The sequence below is a fragment of the Canis lupus genome, chromosome 1 (assembly GCF_003254725.2).
Source record: "Canis lupus dingo isolate Sandy chromosome 1, ASM325472v2, whole genome shotgun sequence".
Taxonomy (NCBI): Eukaryota; Metazoa; Chordata; class Mammalia; order Carnivora; family Canidae; genus Canis; species Canis lupus.
In genome coordinates, this window is record NC_064243.1 from 38,412,964 (window position 1) to 38,438,911 (window position 25,948).

Consider the following 25,948-nt stretch of genomic DNA (forward strand, 5'->3'; position numbering starts at 1 on the left):
ACACAACTGAAGAGAAAATTATATAGCTTGAAGATAGGCAAGATAGACCATCTAGAATGTAGTACAGAAAAACAAAACAGATGTAAATACAAAAAAGATACAAGAAATAGAAGTTGCAGTGGTAAGATCTAACATACGTTTAAATTTCTCAAGAAAGAAATAGGAAAGCATGTGAAGAAGAATCAATATATAAAGACATACGGCTGGAAATTTTTCAGAATTGATAGAAGATACCAATTCATCCATTCAAGAAGTCTAATGAATTCTAAGGATTTTATTTTTTTTAATTCACAGCTGGTGGGTATCTGGCTGAATTAGTCAATTAAGCACCTGACTTTTGGTTTCAGCTCAGGTCATGATCTCACAATGATGGTATCAAGTCCTCCGTCAAGCTCGGCATGGAGTCTGCTTGAGATATTCTCTCATTCTCTCTCTCTCTCCCGCCCTCCATCTCTCCTTCTCTCTCCCCTTCCCCTTCCTCCCTCTGTCCCTTCCCCTACTTCTCCCCCCCCCATTCACTCTCTCTCTAAAATAAATTTTAAAAAATTCACAGCTCAATGTGTCGCATGAAAATAGAGCATATCAAAGACAAAGAGAAAATCTTCAGAGTGGCTAGAGGAAAATGAGGTGTCTTTTAACAAGCTAGAGACTGGCTTCTCAACAGCCAAAGATAGAAAATATCCTTCAGGAATGAGACATTTTTAGACAAATGAACAAATGAATAAGACTTGCCACCACACTAAAGGAAATACTAAAGGATGTACTTCACATAGAGGGAAAATAATCCTCCATGGAATGTCAGAGAAGTAGGAAACAATGTTTTAGAAAGTAATAAGTGCATGTATAAATATAATCTTTATAAACTGTAAATCAAAGTCTTGTAGTATGTGTATATACATATACACATACAAATAAACAAAATCAAGGGAGTCACAAAGGGTAAAGTGGATTTAACGTGATCTGAGATCATACATTTTTTGGGAGACTTTTTAAAAATATCAGGTAGCATTAATAAGTTAAGGATGCATGTTATAATTTCTAAGGTGATTTCTATAACCTAGTACAAAACTTCCAGGTGAATAACAGGAAAATCACAATCCTTCCAAAATAAGGCAAGAAAGGAGGAAAGAACACAAAACAGATGAGGTAAATAGAAAGCACATAGAAGATGGTAGACTTAAATATAAATAACCATAGTAATAACATCCCATTTATCTTTTTTTTTTTTTTTAAGATTTTATTTATTTGAGAGAGAGCAAGTGAGGGAAAAATAGCACGAGTGAGGGAAAGGAAAGGGAGAAGCAGACTCTCCACTGAGGAGGGAGCCCGACACAGGGCTCCATTCTAGGACCCTAGGATCATGATGCAAGCTGAAAGCAGGCACTTAACTGGCTGAGCCACCCAGGCACCCCAATTATGTCCCATTTAAAAGGCAAAAATTATCCAGTTGAATTTAAAAAGAAAAAAAGAAATGCACATTGTTCACAAAAGACATTGAAAACAAATATTAAAATTCTAAAAGAAAAGCATGAACACAAATGAAGAATCAGCTGGTTTAGCTATATTAATATCAAAGTGTAAACATTAGGACATTAATGAATGTACCTTATATTTCACTTCAAAATATATAAAAAACAAATATTGACTTAACTACTAGAAGAGACCATTTCTCAATCATAGTGGGGGAATATGCCTATTGATTGAGATATAAAAGCAGACAACAATAAGTCTTATAGTAAAGGATATAGAAGATATGAACAACACAATTAATTAACTTAGACCTAATGAACAGATATAGAACATTACAGAATGCATTCTTTTCAAACACAGAGGTATACTAAATTATTTTGGAGTAAAATGTCATAATGTGTATAATGAATTTTAAATATTTTATTTAAAAATTTTACATATAGACAGCAAAAACAGTTAACTATTATCAAAATTAGATAATGTATGGATGCTTATGATATAGTTCTTTTATCTTCCTATATGTTTGAAACTTGCATTTTAAAAAGTGGGGTTTAGGTTGACCACACATCAAATGATTTTTTAAAAATCAAATTTCAAAGCATTAAAATCAAGAGTTTATGATCTAATCACAATCCATTTATGCTTATAATTAATAGCAAAGCTAATTTTAAATTCCCGTTTAACAATTAAGAAATAAACTTGAAAAACCCATGTGTCAAAGAATTCATAATAATTGGTATGCATTTAAAGTAGCAGTGGTATTTATAACCTTAAATATATATGCAGTATTATTAGAAGGAGAAAACATGAAATTGAGTGAACTTGAGGACCCATCTCAAAAAGGTAAAAAACACAGCAAATAAACCACAGAAAAATAGGTAAGGTAGTAATGACTTAGCAAACAAATACAAAATAGAAAAAAAAACTAACAAAGCCAGAAGTTGATTCTTTAAAAATCTAATAAAATTGATAAATCTCTGGTGAAACTACACAAAAGAAGAGGATGGCACAAGTAAACACTGTCAGGAATAAAGAAAGATAAGAGAATATAATTGCCCTAGTTAAAGCATCAAAGCCAACAACTTTGTTGTATCTCTGTTTTTCTGAAGCCATATCTCTCTGCATGTAGCTCTTTGCTTGTGATTACATTGGGTTTACCTGGATAATCTATCTCTGGATCCTTAACTTCATCACATCTGCAGTGTTCCTTTTCCTGTTTAAGGTAATAGAATCACAGGTTCCAGGAATTAGAGTATGGTCATCTTTTAGAGGAGTAGGGGACATTATTCTGTCTACCCACATATCCTATCAAAACATACCAAAAAAGTTGAATATTTAGAAATAAATCTTAATAGAAGATGTTTAGAACCTCTATGGGAAAAATAGAAAACTATTTAACTTTGTTGACAGAAGTTAAAGACTCAAAAGAAATATACCATGTTCATGCAGTAGAAGATTCAGTAAAAGGCATCAATTCTCCCAAAACTGATTTATGCATACACAGATACACACTTAATGAAGTCCTTATCAGAATTGCCCTCCCCCCACAAAAATGTTGTAACTGATACTAACCTTTAGATGGAAATTCAAAGAGTCTTACCTCTTTAGTTAGCCTTATACTTGGAGTTTTAATTCTAGACGATTAGGCAAGAAAAGGAACTAAAGGTCTTGCAGATTGGAATGGAAAAAGTAAAAGTCTGTATTTGCAGATAACATAATCTTGTAAATAGATTATCTTAAGGAATCCACCCCCCCCCAAAAAAAATTACAGATAAGTTCAGCAAGATTGCAGGATACAAGATAAGTATAAGTCAATTTCATTTCTTCTATGCACTAGCAGTGAACAAAATGAAATTTAAGAAAACAGTTCCTTTTATAATAGCATCAAAAAGATAAAATACTTAAGAATAATTTAACAAAAGGAGTGTAAAATGCACTAAAAACTTCAAAACATCATTTAAAGATCTTAAGTCCTAGATAAATAGATTGACATCCTATGTTCCCGGATTTGAAGATTTAATATTGGGAAGATGGCCAAGCTCCTCAAGCTGATCTATACATTTAGCACAATCTCTGTCAAAATCCCAGCTATTTTTTTGAAGAAAGAAACAAACTGCTCCTAACATTTATATGAAAATGGAAAGAATCCAAAATAGCCACACATACAAAAATTTTTTTAAAAAGGAAAATGATGGAGGACTCACATCTTTACATTTCTGAAGTTACAACAAGGCTGTTAATCATCAAGGTAGTACAGTACTGGCATATGGAGAAATGCATAGACCAATGGAATAGAATTAAGAATCTAGAAATAAGTCCATACATATATGGTTAATTGATTTTCTGCAAGGCTGCTAAGAAAATTCAAAGGTGAAAGAATAGTTTTTTCAACAGATAGTGTTGGGACAACTGGATATCCACATGCAAAAGAATGAAGTTGTGTTCTCACCTCACACCATACACAGAAATTAACTCAAAATGGACCAAAGACCTTAATGTAAGCGCTAAGACTATAAAAGTCATAGAAGAAAATAGATATAAATCTCTGTGACCCTATATTAGACAGTGAGTGGCTTCTTAGTTATGATACCTAAATCACAAGCAACTGAAGAAAAAAATAGATAAATTGTATTTCAATAAAATTTAAAAACACTATCAAGAAAGTGAGAAGAGGTTCCTCAAAGAGTTAAAAATAGACCTGCCCTACGACCCAGCAATTGCACTGTTGGGATTTACCCCAAAGATACAGATGCAGTGAAACGCCGGGACACCTGCACCCCGATGTTTATAGCAGCAATGTCCACAATAGCCAAACTGTGGAAGGAGCCTCGGTGTCCAACGAAAGATGAGTGGATAAAGAAGATGTGGTTTATGTATACAATGGAATATTACTCAGCTATTAGAAATGACAAATACCCACCATTTGCTTCAACGTGGATGGAACTGGAGGGTATTATGCTGAGTGAAGTAAGTCAGTCGGAGAAGGACAAACATCATATGTTCTCATTCATTTGGGGAATATAAATAATAGTGAAAGGGAATATAAGGGAAGGGAGAAGAAATGTGTGGGCAATATCAGAAAGGGAGACAGAATATAAAGACTGCTAACTCTGGGAAACGAACTAGGGCAGGGGGTGGGAGTGAATGGGTGACGGGCACTGGGGGTTATTCTGTATGTTAGTAAATTGAACACCAATAAAAAATAAATTAAAAAAAAAGAAAAACAAAAACAAAAAAAAAGAAAGTGAGAAGACAAACCACAGATTATCATAAAATATTATAAATCATATATTTGATATATCTAAAATCTGATAAGAGTCCAGTATGCAAAATATATAAAGAACTCTTACAACTTAATATAAAGACAAATAGCCCAGTTTTTAAATGGGCAAAAGGTTTGAATAGTCATTTCTCCAAAATATACAAATAAACAAAATATACAAATATACAAATAAACACAGCAAAAAAGATACAATATCATTTATCATTAGGGAAGTACAAATCAAATAAATACCACTTCACACCAGAATGGCTGTAGTCAAAAAGATGTTTGCAAGAATGTGGAGAAATTGAAACTCATACATTGATGATGGAAATATAAAACTGGCATAACCTCTTTGGAAAACTGGCAATTCCTCAAAAGGTTAAGCATAAAGTTATCATGTGACTCAACAGTTCCACTCCTCAGTATACCCAAGAGAATTGAAAACACATATTCACACAAAAGCTTGTACAAATGTTCATAGCAGCGTTATTCATAAAAGCCAGAAGGTAGAAACAACTGATGAGCTGATAAACAGAATGTTGTATTATTCAGGCATCAGGAAGCATGAAGTGCTAGGACACCTGGATGGCTCAGTGGTTGAGCGTCTGCCTTTGGCTCAGGTTGTGATCGCAAGGTCCTGGCATCAAGTCCCACATCGGGCTCCCCACAGGGAGCGTGCTTCTCCCTCTGCCTATGTCTCTGGCTCTCTCTCTGTGTCTCATGAATGAATAAATAAAATATTTAAAGAAAAAAGAAGCATAAAGTGCTGATGCATGCTACAACATGGTTGAACCTTAACAACATTATTTTAAGTGAATAAAGCCAGACACAGGCCACATATTGATTGTATGAATCCACTTATATGAAATGTTCAGAATAGGAAAGTGTATAAAGACAGAGTAGATTATTGATTGACAAGGACTGAGAAGAGGGGGAAATGGGATGTGACTGCCAATAGTTAGCATGGGATTGTTTTGTTTTTAAGAAAATGTTCAGGAATTAGTGATGATAGTTGCACAACCTTCTGAATAAACTAAAAGCTACTAACATATTCAGGGGCAAATTTATGGTATGGGAATTATATTTCTAATGAGAGAAATGCATGATGAGGGAAAAGGGAAGATCGGACCTCAATCTTTAACAGAAGTTAAGACTTCTGAGGTAATCAAGGTCTGGATTATGTACGGAAAGGAAGCAGTTGAATTCCTGAGATCTTTTGAAGGAAAAAATTGATCTATTTTTATGTGACAAGAAATGGAAAGAAAGGGATGTAGTATATCCACAACTTAATGGACACAAAAATAGAATAATGAATAAATTCTTCATTTTCCTTTACTTCTAAGCCTAAGCATAGTATTTCAAGTATGAGAAAGCATGGAATAAATAAACTAAATCAAATCCCTATGTTTAAATTAATTTATCTTTAATGTTTTACACACCCAATAGTAATTTTTACTGTTCTGTAAACTGGCATCAGTATGCCCATTATTCATTGCAACAAATAATTACTAGCCCCTTTTTTAAACAAATTTTGTTATATAAACTAATATAGAGTTGAATATTAATTAATATTATTTTTCTGTTTTTGCATGTTTAAAAAACTAAAAATTATTAAAATCATATAAAAACATTATGAAATGAGTTATATAAATATTACAATTATATTGTCACTCAACCTTAAAATTGTGTTTTAATGTTATATAGGAGGATATTAATAAAATTTTCATTTCTTGAGTTACTCTTTCATTTATCAAATCCATTCAGTTGGAGAATCATCCTCAGGAAAGGCATCAAGGAGTCTTGCACAGCATATTCCTGGCCCTGGCGGCATTGAAGGTGTGAAAGGAGCAGCCTCTGGAGTTGTTGGTGAATTAGCACGAGCCAGGCTGGCACTAGATGAAAGAGGGCAGAAACTTGGTGATCTGGAAGAAAGAACTGCAGCTATGTTGTCCAGTGCAGATTCATTTTCTAAACACGCTCATGAGGTATGTCTATCAAACAAATATTTAAACAAAATAGCCTAGTTAAAACAAGTATGAAAATGTTTGAGTTTTTTTAAATTTAAATTCAATTTGCCAACGTATAGTGCCATCAAGTGCCCTCCTTAGTGCCCATCACCCTTCTTAGTGCCCGTCACCCAATCACGCCATCCCCCAACCCTTCTCCTCTTCCACAACCCTTTGTTTGTTTCCCACGATTAGGAGTCACTCGTGGTTTGTCTTCCTCTCTAATTTCTCCCCACTCAGTTTCCCTCCTTTCCCTTAGAATCCTTTTCACTATTTCTTATGTTTGGTTTTGTTTTTTTTTAATAGCTATTGTATTTCTACACAAGAACTTTCATTTGTCCTCTGTACTTGCAAGTTCCTGATTTGCCACCAGAGGGAGCCATTACAAGAATATATTTCAGTAGTCTGGTTTCTTACTGAAGTTTATAAATTTTGAAGGAAACTGCTCACCTTCAGGCTTTTTGTAAACAAAGCCAATGATTTTGCAACAGTTTTAGGAAATGCAGGGTTTTCAGGTTTTACTACTAACTCCTAGAAAAGGAAATAATTTGCCTCTCTTGATTCTTTAGGTTGATCTAAAATAGCTAAAATTGGTAAACATTTTTATTTGTAGACCAATTCATACAGAGGACAAATGAAATGCATTTTTGCAATGAATTCATCTTGATGAAGTCAGAAGTCATGTTGGACCTTAAAATATATGCTATAAAGAAAGGATCCCTAGCTGGCCTTCTTATAAATAAGCTTTGTTGGCCAGCATAGTAACACTTACACAAACTGACTTTAAAGTCCCTTAGGTATAGAATATACATCTTCATTTTGACACATAAATCTGCCACTCTGTGATGCTTTACACTGGGCTACTTTACACCCTTGGTTCCTAGCCTAGCCCTTGAGGACATTTTTAGTTTGTTAACTGAAGAAACCGTATTAAGGTTATTTTTAGATTTGAGCACCTACTCTGTCAGTAATAGCTCTTTAAATTTTTCAATCAAAAGTCATCTTTTCGTTGCTCAAGAATGCTGACACCTGGAATGCATGAAAGAGGTCACTTGACTTGGGAGCAATTTGTGCAGGGCTTCAAAGAGGTTTGGAGATCCTTATGTGAGTCCTTGTACTTGACTAACACACACCTCAGTTATAGGCTAGTGACGTTGGTCAAGAATTTTGTTGGCATAACCCTGTATGTGATTGTGATCTCTAATTGCATATAACACTTCAGCCAATTTCAGAATATACCCCTACACTAAATATTTAGCAGAGAGTTCAGGCTCAAACTTCTACCAAATTATGTTTATGAGCCATATTTGAGAATCTTTGAAGATAATATATTGAGGTGATGAAGCTCGTGGGTTCTTGGATCAGACCACATGGTCTCAAATCCCAGTTTCACCCTTGTGTTACGTTGGGTAACCCATATAAACCTTATTTCCTTCATTTATAGGATGAGGAGAATAATAATCTCTAACCTGTAGAGCTGTGAGGACCAAATGATTTCATATAGGGAAGGTGTGCCATACAGTGCCTACCTCAGAGGAAGTGCTCGGTACATTTTTGATGGCAACAAGAGGAGTTTTCAACCTTTCATTCACTAGGTTCTTTAACCATTGTTTTTAGTTCATATCAGAGAACTGATAAGTACCTTATTTGTAAGATATTAGCTTAGGTCACCAAAGAATATACTGATCCAAAGTTTGATAATGTCATGTCTCTAAAAAAATAAGAGGACTTTCTGGGCTGTAGTTCTTCATAGGTATGGTCTTTTTTTTCTCTAAATGGAATAAGTCTTACTTATTGCTTTCAGTATAAAGTGATTTGAAGTAAGCAATATAGTAACACTATAATATGTTTCAGAATGATATAATGTTTGGGAAATATATAGAATTCAGCTATAACATAAATATTATTGTTCTGGCATTTTTAAAACATTATTTGTGTGTTTTCTCCCCTCTAGATGATGTTGAAATACAAAGATAAGAAGTGGTACCAGTTCTGACAACCAGAAATCCAACTAAGTCCAACTTCAGCCAGAAGGAAAAAGAATTTTCCTTTTTTATTTTATTGATTTCACTTTAGGAAAGTTAACGTTAAAGGGATGTTCATCACTGGATACTGTTCTTTCCTAGCACAATCATGCACTGTTTTACCTCAGTCATGTGGCTTTAACTGAGGAGTGTCCACACACACACACAGCGGAGTAGATGGTGTGTGGCAGCTGTGGGTTGACAGCTTGGGAACTAAGCAGGTCACATGTTATGGATGAAGAAACAAAGGGGGATGTTAAGGAGACCTAGCAAGGACTATTCCTAGATCATTCCTGTATTAAACTTTCATATGCCAAAAGATTTTGTGCTGTTGTATCTGCCATCAGTGTTTGACCTCATTGAGGGAGAGGCAATAAGTCAGAAGTCCTGAAGCTGAAATAGTTATGTTTGTGTCATTGACTGAATTAACAAACAGCTGTCTTGGACTTTCCCTCCCTTAAACTGAACGGTCATCAGTATCATTAGTGAAAAAGAAACAAACTGTTTGTTACCATATCTTTAGACAGATAAGCTGAATGGTGGGCTTTAAATAATAAAAACATACACATAGTTGACTTGTGTATGGGCTACTCTTGGATTCTTGTTATTGTATACTTGTGTTTAGTCCATATTTTGTCAAAAGCAAAACAAGGCGATACATCACTTTTCATTGAAAAGAAAAGTGTAGAGCATGACTGAACGCTCATCATTCTGGGAGTTTCCATGTAGTGGCTATACAGTGTGGAAAGTGAGAAAAACCTCCATTGTGGTGAGGAGAATACTTCAATGTCCCTTGTCCTTGTTCTCATTAATTCAGCTAAAGGTGGATTTGACCAAAATAGTTACAGGTTAAATTTGTAGAAATGTTGAAATTGGCTAAGTTTTTAATTTTGCTTGAATTTTTATAAAATGTTTAACCAAATGTACCTTTGCATTATTTAATTAAAATTGCTAAAAAAAAAAAAGTTTCATTATTTCAGTAAAATGCTCAGCTCCCTTTTTAAAAAGCCCTTTATTTGCTAACAGTTCCAGTACACTCAGGTGATGAGCCGATTAAATCTTAGTGCACATGCTGTCGCATGGGAAATTACAAGCATCTGTTGTCAATAATTATCTATATAAGAGTCTAGTCTGATGACCTACAAAATATTTTCTGTAGAAATATACTATAAATCTGTACATGTCCTTTCAAGGTTTAAAAAGCCAAAAGGAAAGGAACATATGTGCATTTTGGTAACTAAATTATTTCTGTATTGGAGTATAATGCAAATGAGACCATCAGTGGACAATAAATGATTGGTTCCTAGAATAGCTTTGCAGACAGGGAAGAGATAACTTCGTAGACCTGGAAGTATGTGATCTGATAATGCAGGCTCATCTGAGATTATTATTGGTGGTTCTTAGAGCAACAAAGGAAGCGCAAAATAAAAGCATTACATTTAATAGTAATGAAATTTAAATATTTTCTTCTATAAAAAATTGTTTAAAACAGTTTTCTTCCTTCATTAAGAGATAATCAGAGCACAAATTGATAGCAAATTTGATGGTTTTTTCTATTCCATATGATCATTAAAGGTATATGTAGAACACCCTAATTCCATGCAGTCTGTTATGCATCTGTTCCTCTTTATTCTTTTCATTAATAATGCTTTTATGTTTACATTTTATAATGTGCACTATGGGATACAAAAGTTTACATTAAAATTTACTTTGAATATCATTATTCATTATTAGGGAGGGACTAAATATATGTGATAGAGATAATTGATAGAGCCAAAATAAATATTTTAAAAGTAATCATTTTCAAAAGTTTTTGAATTTGTAGAAAATACCTATGGATAACATATTTCTGTTTAGTTAATGTCAGCGATATGATGAACAGCAGTTTATAGATGGCTTAATTTGTATCCTGTGTTACCTAATAAACATGTTGTTCCGTGATCTGTCAGGAAGTATTAGGCCCTTTTTTAAGGTACAGTTCTGAGAATGTCATCAATAAAATCAACAGTTACGGATTTGAAGTTGAGAAGCATTCAGTAAAATAGTATACTGGTTGATTCCCTATTATGTGGAAGGGCATATTGGCTCCAATTATTTAATTTGCTGTGTTTTTTTGTGTTAATTGTACATCAACTTTATTTCTATGGTCATTTTTCCTGTTGTATATAAAATGAACTAATCTTGTAATTATTTTCAAATATAGAAGTAGATACATTTATCCGAGATGGATTTTATAAGAAAATGTTAAATCAATATTTTGAGTTACTTTATTTCATTTTTAAATTAATCTACAGATTATGCACAGCAAACCTAGAAACTCACTTAAGACTAGAAAGCTTAAAGTATTTTTGAGAATAGGAAATAGCTTCTCCGAGTTATACTTGATTCAGTCTGTAGATAAGAGAGTCTGCAGTAATAACTAACCCAGGGAATTTATTGTAATTTGAGAGATAACATCTCTATTTTTTTTTCTTTTTAAGTGCAAAAAGTAACAGTCACCAGCAAGCCAGGATTTCAGGAAAACAAACCAAAAAAAAAAGTCAAAAATAGAAAATATTAGAAAAATGAAAGATATGTGTGTGCTTCCTCCGTATCCTCACTTGAGGACATTATTCTTTGTTGCATTTGTCCTTGGCTCTAAAATCATTGAAGTATTCATTAATTAGCAGCTTGTCAATAGGAAGTTGTTTCCCCATATGTACCGCAAATCCAGCTCACTCTTCAAAATAAAATTCATATGTATTTGCTTAAAAAGTTATTTGAAATCTTCTACTCTGACAAATTCTGTATATTACATCCATTTGAAGTTTTGCATCATCTTAATGCCCTGGGTTTGCATTTCAATTGTACAAAGTGTTTCCAAAAATGGTTCTAGATATCACTGAGCTATGACTGACTTCTTAATTTGATTTTCTTTATGGATGTGAAAAAAAATGCTGCTACTTGTCTATGTTACGTGTAGTATATTACAATTTAAGTACAGTACTTTATAGTAAAGAAAGAACCTTTTTTTTTTTTTTTGCTTAGACCTTCTTAATTGTAGGTTTCTCTGAAGTTCTTTCCTGTAGGTATGTGAGTGTTATAAACAAGTCTGAAAGTGTTACACATTTTTAGGTTACAGGGGGTGGTAGGGAGACAGCTGAGGAAAGGAAGACAGTAGTGCAGAGTTTTACCCTGAGTTCCAGATTCCATATATATTTTGCTGAAGGCATTTTCTCAATGACATTAGAAAAGCTATATCCAAAGGTAAATTTTTTGTGGCAAAGATTTATTTTACATTTTAACTTTGGGGATTTTGTTTATTTGTTTTTGCAAATAAAGAGCACTGAACTTTAAACTTGAATTTTTTCTGCACTTTTTTAGGTAATGAAAACTTTTTATTATCATTTAATCCACATTTCTCAGTTAAAATTAAGTGATGCATATGTATAAAACATACCAAAATCATGAATATGCTGCTAGCTGCACCTTAAACAATTAAACTGATCATAGTCTTAAGACCTTCAATAGGGCTTTATATAGTTTTCAAGGAAACAAATAGTAAAATCATTTGCTGTATGTTTCAGTGTTCTAGGTCTTAAATTATTGCAACACTTTCAGATTTGTTTTAAGATCATACAGTAACATGTTATATTTATACATACTGCTAGAGAATATACTTTTAATTTTAAAATGAAATTTTTATAAATGTACTCTTTAATTTTAAAAATGGTGAACTTGTTAAGTTTAAGTCAAAGTACTTAAAAAGTATGTATATTATCCATACAAAAAGTTATGTTTTACGCTTATAATAAGAAATACTGGTATCTCATATCGAGATACAATTAATTTTAAAGAATCATACATTATTCAAAAGTCTTCACGCATTGACAGGAAAGATAATCATTACTATGGTTAAAAAAAAAACCCTCTATTGAGCATTTTCAAATATTAATTTTATTTTGGGGAAAATGCCCACAACAGTAATTGCAAAGTCTTTCTCATAGCTGCAGCTTGCTGTCGGATGCCTACCTTAACTATTGTTTTAAAATATATATATATATTTAAAATAGTTTTCCAGGTATTTTCTTCTACCTTTTTTAAAAATAAATTTCCAAAAATGAAAACAGAGTTTATGTATTTTTGTCAATGAAGGTTTTTATTTTGTAGTTTATAGAATTTGTTCCTTATCAGTTTGATACTTGATCACTATTCCTAGACTTTTTAATCTGTATTTACTTTGAAAAAGAGCACTTCTCTATCTTTAGTGTCCTCCTTTTTTTCTTTTCCCTTTTAGAGTGTTCTATTGGATTGAAATTTAAGCCCACAAATGATTTTTTTTTCATTTGAAAATGAATGTGAAGATACTTGTTTACAGCTTTTGTTAATCACACTTTTCATCACTGATCAATTTCTTGTAAAGTGCTATGGGGATTATTTTTCCTGTGAATATTAATGATCTTACTACTGCCACAGAAGTTTTAAAGGTTCTGTGGACAGAAAATAGGTATAACAACAACAACAAAAATTAAAGGGAAAACTTTACCTTTCTCAGCTGAATTAACTTCCCAGTTGTCAGGCTTATAACATGTTTTTTTTCTTCAGTTATCAATACAGTCTTAAATCACTAGGCATAATTCATTTACAAATTGAGTTACAGTAGTCCAGGGCTACATGTAATTGCTCTTTTTATTGCATATTGCACTCTACATCAGAAAAACCATGAATGTCAGTTTTGCCGGTATTTTGCAATGAGGCTCATAGTTTAAATTAAAATTTTATAGTGTATGAGATGTAAATAAGTCAGTATTAATTTATTGTAGATTGTTTGGCTCAGGCATTTTAAATGGACATTGGCTAATGGCAATGGGTTCCTATTTGGGAGTTTCATTTTTTTAAATATACTTTGCTAAGTGTTTTGTGTTCTAACTTTGCTTCAACTGAAGACAATGTGAGGAGTTAAAAACAGACTCAACATGTCAGTAGAAAGCAATGCAAAGAGAGTAAATCATATTTTAAATTTTGTAATTTTTTTTTTGTAAATAAATGGTACTGTGATACTTTAGGTGTGACCTCTGCTTAACATGATAGAACCAGAAAAACATTTCTTTTCTAGTTATACTATTGGTTCATTGTAAATGCATTACCAAAACAATATTAAAAAGAGCAAGAATAAGTTTTTCTAACATTGTCCACTTCAGGGGCAAGCATGCTTGGTATAGAGCTCTAGCTTGTGTCTACCTTAAACCTGCAGGCAGTTTTCAGTTGCTGCACTTTTTTTTTTTAATTTTGCTCAGTCCAGTAACTATCTCAAAGGTAATTGCTGGAATATGCATTTTAAATACGGTTAAAAAAAAAATCTCTGTGTACTGTTTCATTTTAAACAAAAACAAAAAAAGCACTATTGCAAACACTAAAAATGTGTTAAACTTTGTAGTTATTTTGCATTCCTGTACTTTACAAAATGTCATCACAGCAAAAGGTTTAAAATTAGGTAATGAAATATTTTTGTAAATAAATACCGTTAAGCTGGTATTTTAAAAAAATGTATTATAATGTTTCTGGAAAATGTTCATATATATGTATATGAATGTCTCTTTATGCTGAAGGGCTCTGATTGGGCAAAATAAAATACTCTAATCTCTCCTGAAACTAAACAAGCCCTTTTCTCTGGAAAATCTGTTTTAATTTTTTCTCTGAATTGTGGAATTAATCCCATTAGTTTAACCTAAGCAAATAATAGATAAAATAGATTCCTACATTTGCAAAGATAAAGTCAATTCAAGTAAGACGAACAATAATTTTCTTAAGTAGGTGGGCTTTCTGGTAAAAGTCACCTACCCTTCATTGGGTGGGGTGAGATCCCCTACTGGAGGCACTTAACTGTAGATGAACACTTCTTGGCCTGTAGTGTGTATGGAGTCCCCTGGGCATCTTGTTAAAAAGCAGATTTGGAGTCAGGGCATCTGAGGTAGGGTCTGACTGCTCTAACAAGCTCTCAGGTCGTGCAGATGCTGCTGGTCTGTGGAACATACTTTGAGCAACAAGGATGTAGATACTTTTCATAACTGGCATTTTGCAGTTTAATAGTAGTGTCCAACTACTTGTACCAAGACTGAACATCACATTAATGGATTTAGAATAATATAACTCAAATAGTACTTATTGTTTCCAATGTATTTCGGAGTAAAGAATATGACAATTCTTATTAAATTGAAGGTTTGATTTTGAAATCTGTATAATTTTACTGCCCACACGGTGGCAGTCATGTCTCACCTTATTGTCTGAGCCTTTAGCAGGTGCTTACAGTAGTATGTAACAAGGGAAAACAAGACCTTGCAAAGACCAATTTTCTTTCTTTCTTTCTTTCTTTCTTTCTTTCTTTCTTTCTTTCTTTCTTTCTTTCTTTCTTTCTTTCTTTTTTTTTTTTTGCAAAGACCAATTTTCATTATATTTTTTATCTAGAGAACTAGTAGAGTCTTGGATACAGAACAGATAAATGTCTTCCTAAGCTATTTGTTATAAAGTGATAAGAGCATTCAGTAGAACGATCTAATTTATTATCAAAAATTAGTGTTTTTCCAGGAATCTAGGCATTAAGTGATAAAAATTTTAAAAGCTAAAAGATTGTCTAAATGCCTCTGTTCATGGTCTAATTTTAAAGAACTTCAGTTGGAGTATGTCCTGTGTAAGTACATACTACAGTGCCATCCAGCGTTTTACAGAAATATACTTGTAACTCATAGGAGTTTTCAGGAAGATTCTGATTGTGTTCCGTTACTTTGAAGATAGTATGATTGCTACATCATTGTACTTTTTTCAGTTTTTGTACGAACGTTATCTTTTTTAAAAGATTTTATTTATTCATGAGAGACAGAGGCAGAAGGAGAAGCAGGTTCCCTGCGGGGGAAGCCCAATGTGGGACTCAATCCCAGGACCCCGCGATCATGACCTGAGCTGAAGGCAGATGCTCAACCACTGAGCCACCCAGGTGTCCCAAACATTTTCTTTTAAAAAAGAAAAGAACTCCAAGTCATTTTACTTTTCAAATTGTATCTGTTAAGACCAATGTATTCATTCAAAACTGATAGAAACATTCTAACCGTTAGTTTTGGTCATATTATCTAATTTTTTACTATTTTAAAAACACCATAGTCTTTCATAACTGCTTTTTAAACCAACATGATAGTAAGATACATATTTCATTAATGAAAACAAAATTTTAGATAATATGTTGTTAACTAGCAAAGGAAAGTAGAGAAATATCAAACTGAGGTTCCTCATTTTCCTGTCCGTTGCAATTTTCTATCATCCATGAAAGACCTAAAGCTCTACCTTGAAAGATAAGTGATCAACAACTTTATGATTTCAAAATGAGTGTGTGTGTGTGTGTGTGGCTCTTCCAACAGAGGACCCCTTTGTGCGTCTCTTCCTGATACTTATCTCTGAAATCTCTCCCTCCCTCCCTTCTACCTCCTCCAGTTCTGTCCCTCTATCCCTGATGCCTGTCACCCCAAATCTCTTTACTCTTTAGTGTTTATTTTAACCAAGCCCATTTTGCCAATTTAGGGGTGGGGAGAAATACTATAATTCTTGTGGGTTCCTTCCTAAATACTGGGTGGATTTGTAAATCATTTTTATAAGCAATAATACTATCCCTATTCCTTGCTGTAACCCCCAGACACAAAATCTCAACAGACAAAGCAAAAAATAATAACACACAAAAGACCTGCACTGAAACAAGTTTTGTTTTTGTTTTTTAAAGATTTTATTTATTTATTCATGATAGTCACAGAGAGAGAGAGAGAGAGGCAGAGACTCAGGCAGAGGGAGAAGCAGGCTCCATGCACCGGGAGCCCGATGTGGGATTTGATCCCAGGTCTCCAGGATCGCGCCCTGGGCCAAAGGCAGGCGCCAAACCGCTGCGCCACCCAGGGATCCCTGAAACAAGTTTTGAAAGCCAAGCACAGGAGGAGTTTGAGGTGATAGCTCTGTGCTGGCAGCCCTCAGGTCCAGACTGCCAGGCTACACCCCCAGAATTTCTAAGTCTGAAGTAGAACCCAAGAACTTGTAATTTCAACAAGTTCCCAGGTGATACTGATGTTGCTGATCCAGAGACAACACTTTAAAAAGCCCTGATCTATAGCAATGCTGTAGAACCAGTTTCCCCTTTTTAACACCGATATTTTCGATGTTTCCTTTATGATTCTCTAATGAAACTCACCAATAATATACTTGCCTATACATGTATTTTTTTTAATTGACATAATGTCCCAATGCACCAGAGACAGGACATGAATATGGTTTATAATTTAAAAAAATGGGTTTCCATATGCGAATCCCAAGGTTACACACTAGAACAACAGCAACAACTTGCAAAAATATATAAAACACTCCCCATAGGATGATCCCTTCTGACTTCCCTCTTCACCTAGCACTCACCCCCATCCTCCACTGTGTGAACTGTTGGCCCAGAGAGTAAGACCGGCAGTAGGACACATCTTTTTCCATATCTGCTCACATCCATAGGGGCTGTCAAAAAAATGTTCATAAATGTTACGCCATGATGTATACAAGAAAGTATAGAAGTCTCGACTTAAAAGCTAGTTTGGATTTTTTGTGTATTTGCATTAATCCTTATAAATTCATGTTCTCTTTCACTTAATCCATGCTTTTGAACTGGTCAGTAGACGGGCTTCTCTTTGCAAATTTGTCCCTGAAATTCACAAATCTTAATACCTTAAAGGTGTGGTTCTCCTAACAAAAACTGCTCTTGATAAAATAGCGAATCTATGGATGAGATTCTACTACATAACCTTACTAACAGTCTATCGGAAACTTTATTCCTGATAACCAAAACTCAGTGAGTGATTATTGGTTAGTTGTTAGGCAGGTAGAACTCCCTTGTATTTTCTTCCAAGTTTATTGAAAGGGGACATTTATCTACAGCTCCTTTCAAATGCCAAGCACATTGGCCTGAAGATCAAGACTCCATCCTTGAGTTTGGTACCAGCTATGGCCAAGACCTCAACCAAGTCACTCAGTCTCTACTAGCCTATTTCCATATGTGAAAAACTAGGATCTGAAGATTGATATTACCTACCACACAGACTCGTAGGGATATAACAAAATAACCTTTGAAACGTATTAGAAAACAAAATTAGTCCACAGACACAAGGCATTATGACCTAAAGAATATTAGTCCCGGGCAGCTCTGGTGGCTCAGCGGTTTAGCACCGCCTTCAGCCTAGGGCGTGTTCCTGGAGACCAGGATCGAGTCCCACACCGGACTGCCTGCATGGAGCCTGCTTCTCCCTCTGCCTGTGTCTCTGCCTCTCTCTCCCTCCTTTCTGTGTATTCTCATGAATAAATAAAATCTTAAAAAAAAAAATATTAGTCCCTTGGAAGCTCTATGAATCAGAAACATATTTGAGTAGGAAAAAACAAGCAGCAAATCTTGTATCAGGATCATCAAATCAGAGAGTATTAAAAGTGCTATAATGAAGATAAAATCCACAGATACATTTAATAAAGTAATTAATGAAGATCGATGAATTTAAAATGTATTTGAATTTAGTAAGCACCTTTAGTTTCAACTGAATTTCTTCTTTGTGGTATGTTACTTCAGGATGATTTATAGCCAACAATAGGATCTTATTAAAATTAATACGCAGTTGCCTTTCAAAATAGAACAACCAGAATCTCAGTGCCTAGGAATTTTTTAATAAATATATTCAAATTTATAAATGTTCATTTTTTCTCTCTGACATAGAAAGTAAATCCTTTTCTGGTGTATAGTCATAGCATAATTGACATTTTTCAAAAGTCAGTGATAGCTCTCTAAACAAATAACAAAAGTTGTCTGAATTTAGGATGTTGCTTTCCTATTCTTTTACAGAGCAGATTACCTTTAAAAGACTTTGTTTCTATGTAGCCAGTAAAAGATAGACTGGATCGGGCCAAGGTCCAACCCCTTTCTGCTGTTTACCAGTAGTATGACCCTAAGCTATTGAACCTTTTTAAAATACTCCCCTCAAATATTAAATAGAAATAAAGGCAGTGCCAAGTGTATAAGACTGTTTTAAGGATGCCATGAAACGCAGCAGAGGCACCTCGCCGTAAGGCTGCCGCCTGCTCTCCAGCCTTAGAGACAGCATAGCGCACGGAGGCGCATGGCCTTGGAGGGGAGATGGCTTCTGATCCCCGCTCCGTGATACGCGTGTTAATCAACCTCAGTAGGTTATTAAGCTTTTCTTGCTTCAGTCTCCTAGTCTGTCAAATGTTAGTTATTAAGTCAGTACATATAAAATGCTCAGGATAGCATCTGATGCATACAGCACCTCTTAAACTAAGATGCCACCGATAGTAACATACCAATATTGGTGCCACTGACAAAAATGCTGCTAATTATAAGACATCCTGATTTTCAAGATGTCAGCTACATGAAAAGGGGTCTAAGAATTGATGAAATATAGTAGTAAGCACTCAAATGTTTACCATTTTAAGGAGAGCTAGGAAATACAACCCTCCCCTGCCGATTTATAATCACTTAGAATCCCTAGACCAACCAACTTCAGGTGCAGGACAGAATTTCTAAAACTCCCACTCTTCAGTACTTTCCCAGGTGCAGGTCTCATTCATGCAAAGCTCCCCAAGCCAGGACTCACATGGCTCCATCTTAGGGAAGGTGGTGTTTCAGGAAGTGTAATAAAACATATAACATACAACATACAACATAATGCAACAATACAAGATGAAAGATAATTTTAGGAGAATTTCATTCTTTATTCAACTGTCTCAGAAAATGCTAAAAGAAACCTAGTCCCTAGACCCAAAACATTTCTCATAGCCATTCACTCTTGAATTAATCACCTCATACTCTCTAAAGACTTTCAGATGCCAATTCAGTAAGCTCTCTCCCTCTTTTCCCTTAGTCTCTGGCTCCCAGATAGGCATGAAGAAGAGTGTCCTAAGTCCTCTCTCCCCATCCTGAGGCTCAGGTAAGGTGCTCTCCTTGTCACTCTTGACCACTGGACACTTGGGGAGCTCTCTCAGGCCCTCTGCTGAGCCATGCCATATGGGCATCTCTGCTATCGTGCCATCATGGGGTGAGCAACTCCTCTGAATTCCAAAGGCAATGGAACCTCAGCCCTCTCAACTCTTAGACCCTCAAATTTTTCAGAGAGTTCTGTTATTCCTCTACCCTCCTTGAAGCTAATGCCTGACAGGTGTCAGGCTCAGAGTTCTGTTGTCTTCTCCACTCCAGGCTGTAGGATTATTGCCTAGTCTGGACAGACAAGAGAAAGTCATTCTGCATGCTTTCTGTTTTGACCAGTCCTCAGCTCTTATGGTTAAGCCCTGGCTGTCATTACTCAAATCCTTTTTTTTTTTAATTTTTTTATTTATTTATGATAGTCACATCAGAGAGAGAGAGAGACAGGCAGAGACACAGGCAGAGGGAGAAGCAGGTTCCATGCACCAGGAGCCCAACGTGGGATTCGATCCCGGGTCTCCAGGATCGCGCCCTGGGCCAAAGGCAGGCGCTAAACCGCTGCGCCACCCAGGGATCCCTACTCAAATCCTTTTTATTTCTTTTTTTGCCTCAAAGCTATTATCTATACCGTGAGCTATTATCTATTCCATTTTGAGGGGTGCCTGAGTGGTGCAGTTGGTTAAGCATCCAATTCTTGATCTCAGCTCAAGTCATGATCTCAGGGTTGTGAGATCAAGCCCTGTGTTAGGTTCCACGCTCAGTGGGGGAGGTTCTCTCCCTCTCCTGCCCCTCCTCCTGTGCACACTGACTCTCTCTCTAAAATAAATAAATCTTTTTTAAAATTCCATTTTGAAATTCAAATATAGACTTAAAAAATTCAACAAATATTTATTAGACACCAAGATGTGTCAGATTCTGTTTTCAAATATTGGAAATAGAAAAGTGAACAACACTGAAACTGTGCCCTGGAGTTTATATCCAGTGGTAGACACACTTCTCTTTCTGTTTGTTTCTTTAGTGATAGTCGTAACTTGAGGACAAGTGGGTGATGTGCCTTTGACACCTAAGTAAGGGAGAACAGGAATCTTATATGTGGGTTGAGGAAATTCATCATTTAAAACATTGCAACATTATGTCACCAAAACATAGTTACTAAGTACCTAATCTTCTCTCTTCCTCAACACCCACATCTCATCTGTCACCTGTGTGTCCTATTACCCCACAAAGGATTCCCCAACATGGCCTCTTGCTTTCCTCCCAGCCCTGTGGTAGCCTCGACTTCAGCTTCCTGGCATTGATTATCCTCCTAATTCGTCTCCTTTTCCAGGCTCCTCCCTCTCTGGTATGTTCTATCCCAGCTCCAATGAAGCTGTTCTCTTCTTAAACTTTTCTAAGGCTCCTGCGATGACCTATAGTGAAGTGCAGTGCTTTAATGTGGCCCTATGGCTGCTCAATAGTCTACCTGCTACATGCCGTTATTCTGGTGCCATTTACCATTCCAAACCCATTTCCTGCAATTACCTCCTGCCCTAACAACACATGCTGTCAATTCTCTGAACTCTTGTTCATGCTTGGAATACCATTCCTTTCTTTCATAGCCTGAAAAAATCCTTCTAATCCTTTATGGCCAAGCTGCAATGTCATTTTCTCTTGGAAGTCTTCCATGCACCCCAGAATGATTAATTACTCTCTTCTCTCTATTACAATAACCATTTCCTCATACCACTAGTTGGATCCTTATCACAATGGGATCCAGTTAGTTGTTCATGCACCCATTCTCTTGAGATCATGAGCTCCTTGAGAAACGAGACTGTCTTATCCAGTACTAGAGCTCACTCCAGTATCTGGCATGCTACCCACTAAGTAGGAGGTGTTAATTAGTATTTGTTACTAAACTGACAAAACCCAAGAGCTTATGTATACATATACATGTATAAATAATATTTATATATGCATAAGCTTTCATATAAATCCACATGGACATATTTTTATATATTTCATATTTACCCAAATTTTAATCTCTATTTCTGCCACAAATATTTAGTAGCTGCTGATAGCTCTTTTGAAATTTCCCTATAAATATAAAATTGCCTTTATTTTAAATGCACTAATATTCTATTTGAAGGCTTTTATAGTTTTGACAGTTCTGAAAACCTGACTGGTTTCTAAAAGCTTATTATTAATTCCATAATACTTTATATTCTGTACTGTGTATCTATATTTAATACTCTGTTTAACTTAAATAAGATTTCCTACATGGTTAATAAGATACAAGTCAAATGTATGAGTCAGAGGCAGGAATCTACTCGATGTCTAGTAAGTGATATGATGGTTTGAAGTAAGCAATCAGACACTCATGCCGTTTCATGATCACTATTTAATTCTCAGAGAAGAACATTTAAATTTAACTTTTTAGATGAAAAATTAGAATAGCATTATCCACAGGAGAATCATTTTAGTCTTATTTCTCTATTGTCTTTCTTTCTCATTAGTCTGTGAAATACTTTCACATGGAAACACACATGATCCTCATTTGAGACTATAGTCTAAAGAAAGAAATGTAATAAAGTAAACTAATTAAAAAATGGGTATCATGTGCTAGGTTAAAGATAACTCTTTTTTTTTTAAAGACTTTATTTATTTATTCATGAGAGACACACACAGAGAGAGGCAGAGACACAGGCAGAGGGAGAAGCAGGCTCCCTGCAGGGAGCCCGATGTGGGACTCAATCCCAGGACCCTGGGATCATGACCTGAGCCAAAGGCAGACGCCCAACGCTGAGCCACCCAGGCATCCCAAGATACCTCATTTTTAACAAACTGCTACTTCCTAAGTGATTAAATTCAGCTCAAATTGCTGGGTTGGGAATGGGGTCATAATATAGGTAACTTTAACTGACTAGAAAAATTTTCCACAATCCTAAAAATCTAGGTAGTAACACAGCTCCTTAAGAAATTCATGTTTTGTCTCCCTACATAAGACTGACTTGTTATTAGGATTATAATTAATACTAAACTAACATACATTTATTTATTTGTTTATTTATTTATTTTAAAGTTTTTTTTGTTTTGTTTTGTTTGTTTTTTTTTTAATTCATGAGAGACACAGAGAGAGGCAGAAACACAGGCGAGGGAGAAGCAGGCTCCATGATGCAGGGAGCCTGATGCGGGACTCGATCCAGGAATTCTGGGATTATGCCCTGAGCGGAAGGCAGATGCTTCAACCGCTGAGCTACCCAGGCATCCCCTAAACCAACTTTTTAAACCGTAACTTAGATGTCACTAAAACTAATGCAAGGGGAACAGAATCACTCTGTTACACGCAGCCATGTAAACGTAGAATTCCAAACCTTACACTTGGAAAATCCTGATGTTGAAAGAATCGGAGTAGTATGCCCAGAGCCATAGGGCCAATTGGTAGCAAAGCTAAGATTAGAATTAATCAGAGCAAAATCCAAATTCCCAGTGGCTTACAAGGCTCTACAGACCATCTTGTTCCAATACCCCCAGCTCTTCAACCACACTAAACTCATTTCCACTTCAGTGCTTCTGAGCGGTCTGTTCCTTCACCCAAAACATTCTTTTCCTTTCTTTTTCCAAGGCTGATGATTTCTCATGTTTCAGGTCTCAGTGTCAATGTGACCTTCTCAAACAGTTCTTTCCTGAATTCTGTGTCTGAACTTGAGATTCTAAAATAACCTCACAGTGCACCACCCTCCAGCCCCTTATCGAGTCCCCCTCTATCAGGGAATCTATTCAATTTCTTCAAACATTTGCCACAGTCAAAATTATCTTGTTTATTCATTTCTTAGTTTGTTTACCTGCCTCTTCTAACAGAACATAAGCCCCATGACAGCAAGAGTTTCGACCATATTGTTCCTTGCTGTGCTCCTAACCCCTGAATGGGACCATGCACACAAGGCCATCTTATTTATTGATGAACTCAGATCTCTTTGGTCCTGTTTAACTTGGGAGAGGGAAAGAACATTGGGCTTGAAATTAGAAGAAGGACGTTTGTGTTCTGGGCAAGTCACAAATGATATCATCTTTACTGTTCTCATTTTTTGAAACAGGGACAATGGCCTCCTATTACAGTGCTGTTGAGAGAAAAAGGCAAATAATATAGGTAAAAATGCTTTAAGTAGAAGTATATCTGTATACAGATAAGTTGCTTCTCCCATATGAGACTTACTCACACTTCTTTAAGTCTTCTGGGCTTCAAGTGCTCTTGTCCTCAGGATCCTTTCAAATCATACACACTAGTTCCTTTCCCTGAGGCTTGAGCAGAGCAAGCAGGCTATGGAACCAGCCAGATTCCAACATGAACTCACATTTGCCCAGAACCTACCGTCCTCTTCAGTTGCAGAGGGTCAATGCTTTCCTGGTGTCTAAAGATGATTATTACACCTCACTTCTCTTGCCATTGCTTGAGGAAAGAAAAAAAAAAGGGGGGGGAAGTTTATTGATACCCCTTACTTCTGCTCTACATCTATATGGCTAGAGAAGATTACCCCCACTGTGAGAACTGTTCATTCTGATAGTTGAGGTACAAAGATGGAATCAAGTCTCTTTCTCTCTCTCTCTCTCTCTCTCTCAATCTTTGCTCCTTCATTTTCCCATGGCCTAGTTTTCTGGCCCTTATTTTACTGATGACCCTCAAACAATGTAGGGGTTAGGGACCTCAACCCCCATGCAGCTGAAAAATCCACATATAACCTTTGACTTTCCAAAACATAACCTACTAATAGCCTACGGTTGACTAAAAGTCTTCCTGATAACATAAACAATCGTTAAATACATATTCTGTTTGTTACATGTATCATATATCATATTCTTAAAATAAAATAAGCTATAGAAAAGAAAATGTTAAGAACATCATAAGAGAAAATATATTTATAATACTATAAAAAATCTGCCTATAAGTGGCCCCATGCTGTTCAAACCTGTGCGGTTCAAGGGTCAGCTGTAATTAATTCCCAGAATGACTGAAATAGCAATATCTTTTCCTTCAGGGAAAAACTCTACTTCTATCTCTAGGTACACTCTAATCCCCATGGTCAACAATCCCCAGAGGGCCCCTCTTTTTTTTCAATTTATTGCGCTCTGGGCTGTAAAATCTTATCCCCAGTGACATAATTACATAAGTAAGAGTAAATTACTATGGAACTTAATATACATAGATCTTAAAAAACAAAAGAGAACAAATGAGATGTAAATTAGCAATGATCATTTTAAAATGTGTATAAAAAATAAAATTAAATTAAAATTAGTATGTATTTGCTTATTCTTTAACAAGAATAAACTAAGTGGAATTTAAAATGCCTTTCCAAAATACATTTAAAATAACCTCTTTTTTTTGAAGTGTAGAAATTCAAACAAGTGTCAACTTTGAATATCATTAGGAAGGATGATAAGAGCTATGAACATCTGAGACAGTCATGGTGAACAAGATGAAGTGGTGTGGAGAGAAACTAAAGGAAAGAAAGTAGACTTGTGTGGTCTCTGCTGGGGGCATGGGAAAGGCAGATTATGAGATGCACCCCATGGGCTGGGAGGTAGTGCTCAGGCAAAGAGTGCAGGGCATTCATACGCAAAAATATCCTGGCCTGTCTCCTATCATTGGTGCCTGCCCTACTTTTCTTTGTTCTCATTTATACCTATTTTACTATTGCCTTGAGTCTTTTTTCCTCTTGCCATTTAGAGTACTGTGGATTGGGTTTGGTTTTTGTTCCATTTTTAGCTATTTCTATTTTTAAAAAATAGCCTTTAAATAAGGCTCATAAATTTTCAGGCCAGAATCTGGAGTTATCTGAAGGGAAGACGGTACATAAATCTGAAGATAAAGTATAGAAAAATGCCTATGTTTTTGTAAAATATATGGTAAAGCAGAAAGAAGTGCATTCACAAAAGATCAGAGTTAAAATTGAGTCCTCACTCTGAATATTTTGTATATATTGTGCAACTTACATTCATTCAACTAATTATTTATTCACCAATTCATTCAATAAATACCTAAGCATGTAATATGTACCAAACAATACACTTAACCATAAACATATAAGGATGGTTAATTAGACAGAGCTCCTGAATACATGGAGATCACAGTCCACCGCCAGATATAGACATTGCCAGAGATAGGTGAACAAAGCACAATCAGTGTCTGCAGTGATAAGGGTAAGAACAAATACAGAGGAGAGCTCGGCCTTAGGAT

General features: G+C 35.3%; 1 protein-coding gene across 4 annotated transcripts in view; it reads left to right on the forward strand.

Annotated features, from left to right (window-relative positions):
- The window catches only part of STXBP5 (syntaxin binding protein 5), a 167,731-nt gene extending 153,327 nt beyond the window's left edge, over positions 1 to 14,404 (forward strand). For all 4 annotated transcript variants that reach the window (XM_025422509.3, XM_025422510.3, XM_049113579.1 and 1 more), the window contains 2 exons: positions 6,500 to 6,720; positions 8,696 to 14,404. In XM_025422509.3, the coding sequence (XP_025278294.1) occupies positions 6,500 to 6,720; positions 8,696 to 8,737 (263 nt within the window). In that variant the 3' untranslated portion in view covers positions 8,738 to 14,404. The remainder of the gene's footprint in view (positions 1 to 6,499; positions 6,721 to 8,695) is intronic.
- Positions 14,405 to 25,948: the final 11,544 nt, after the last annotated feature.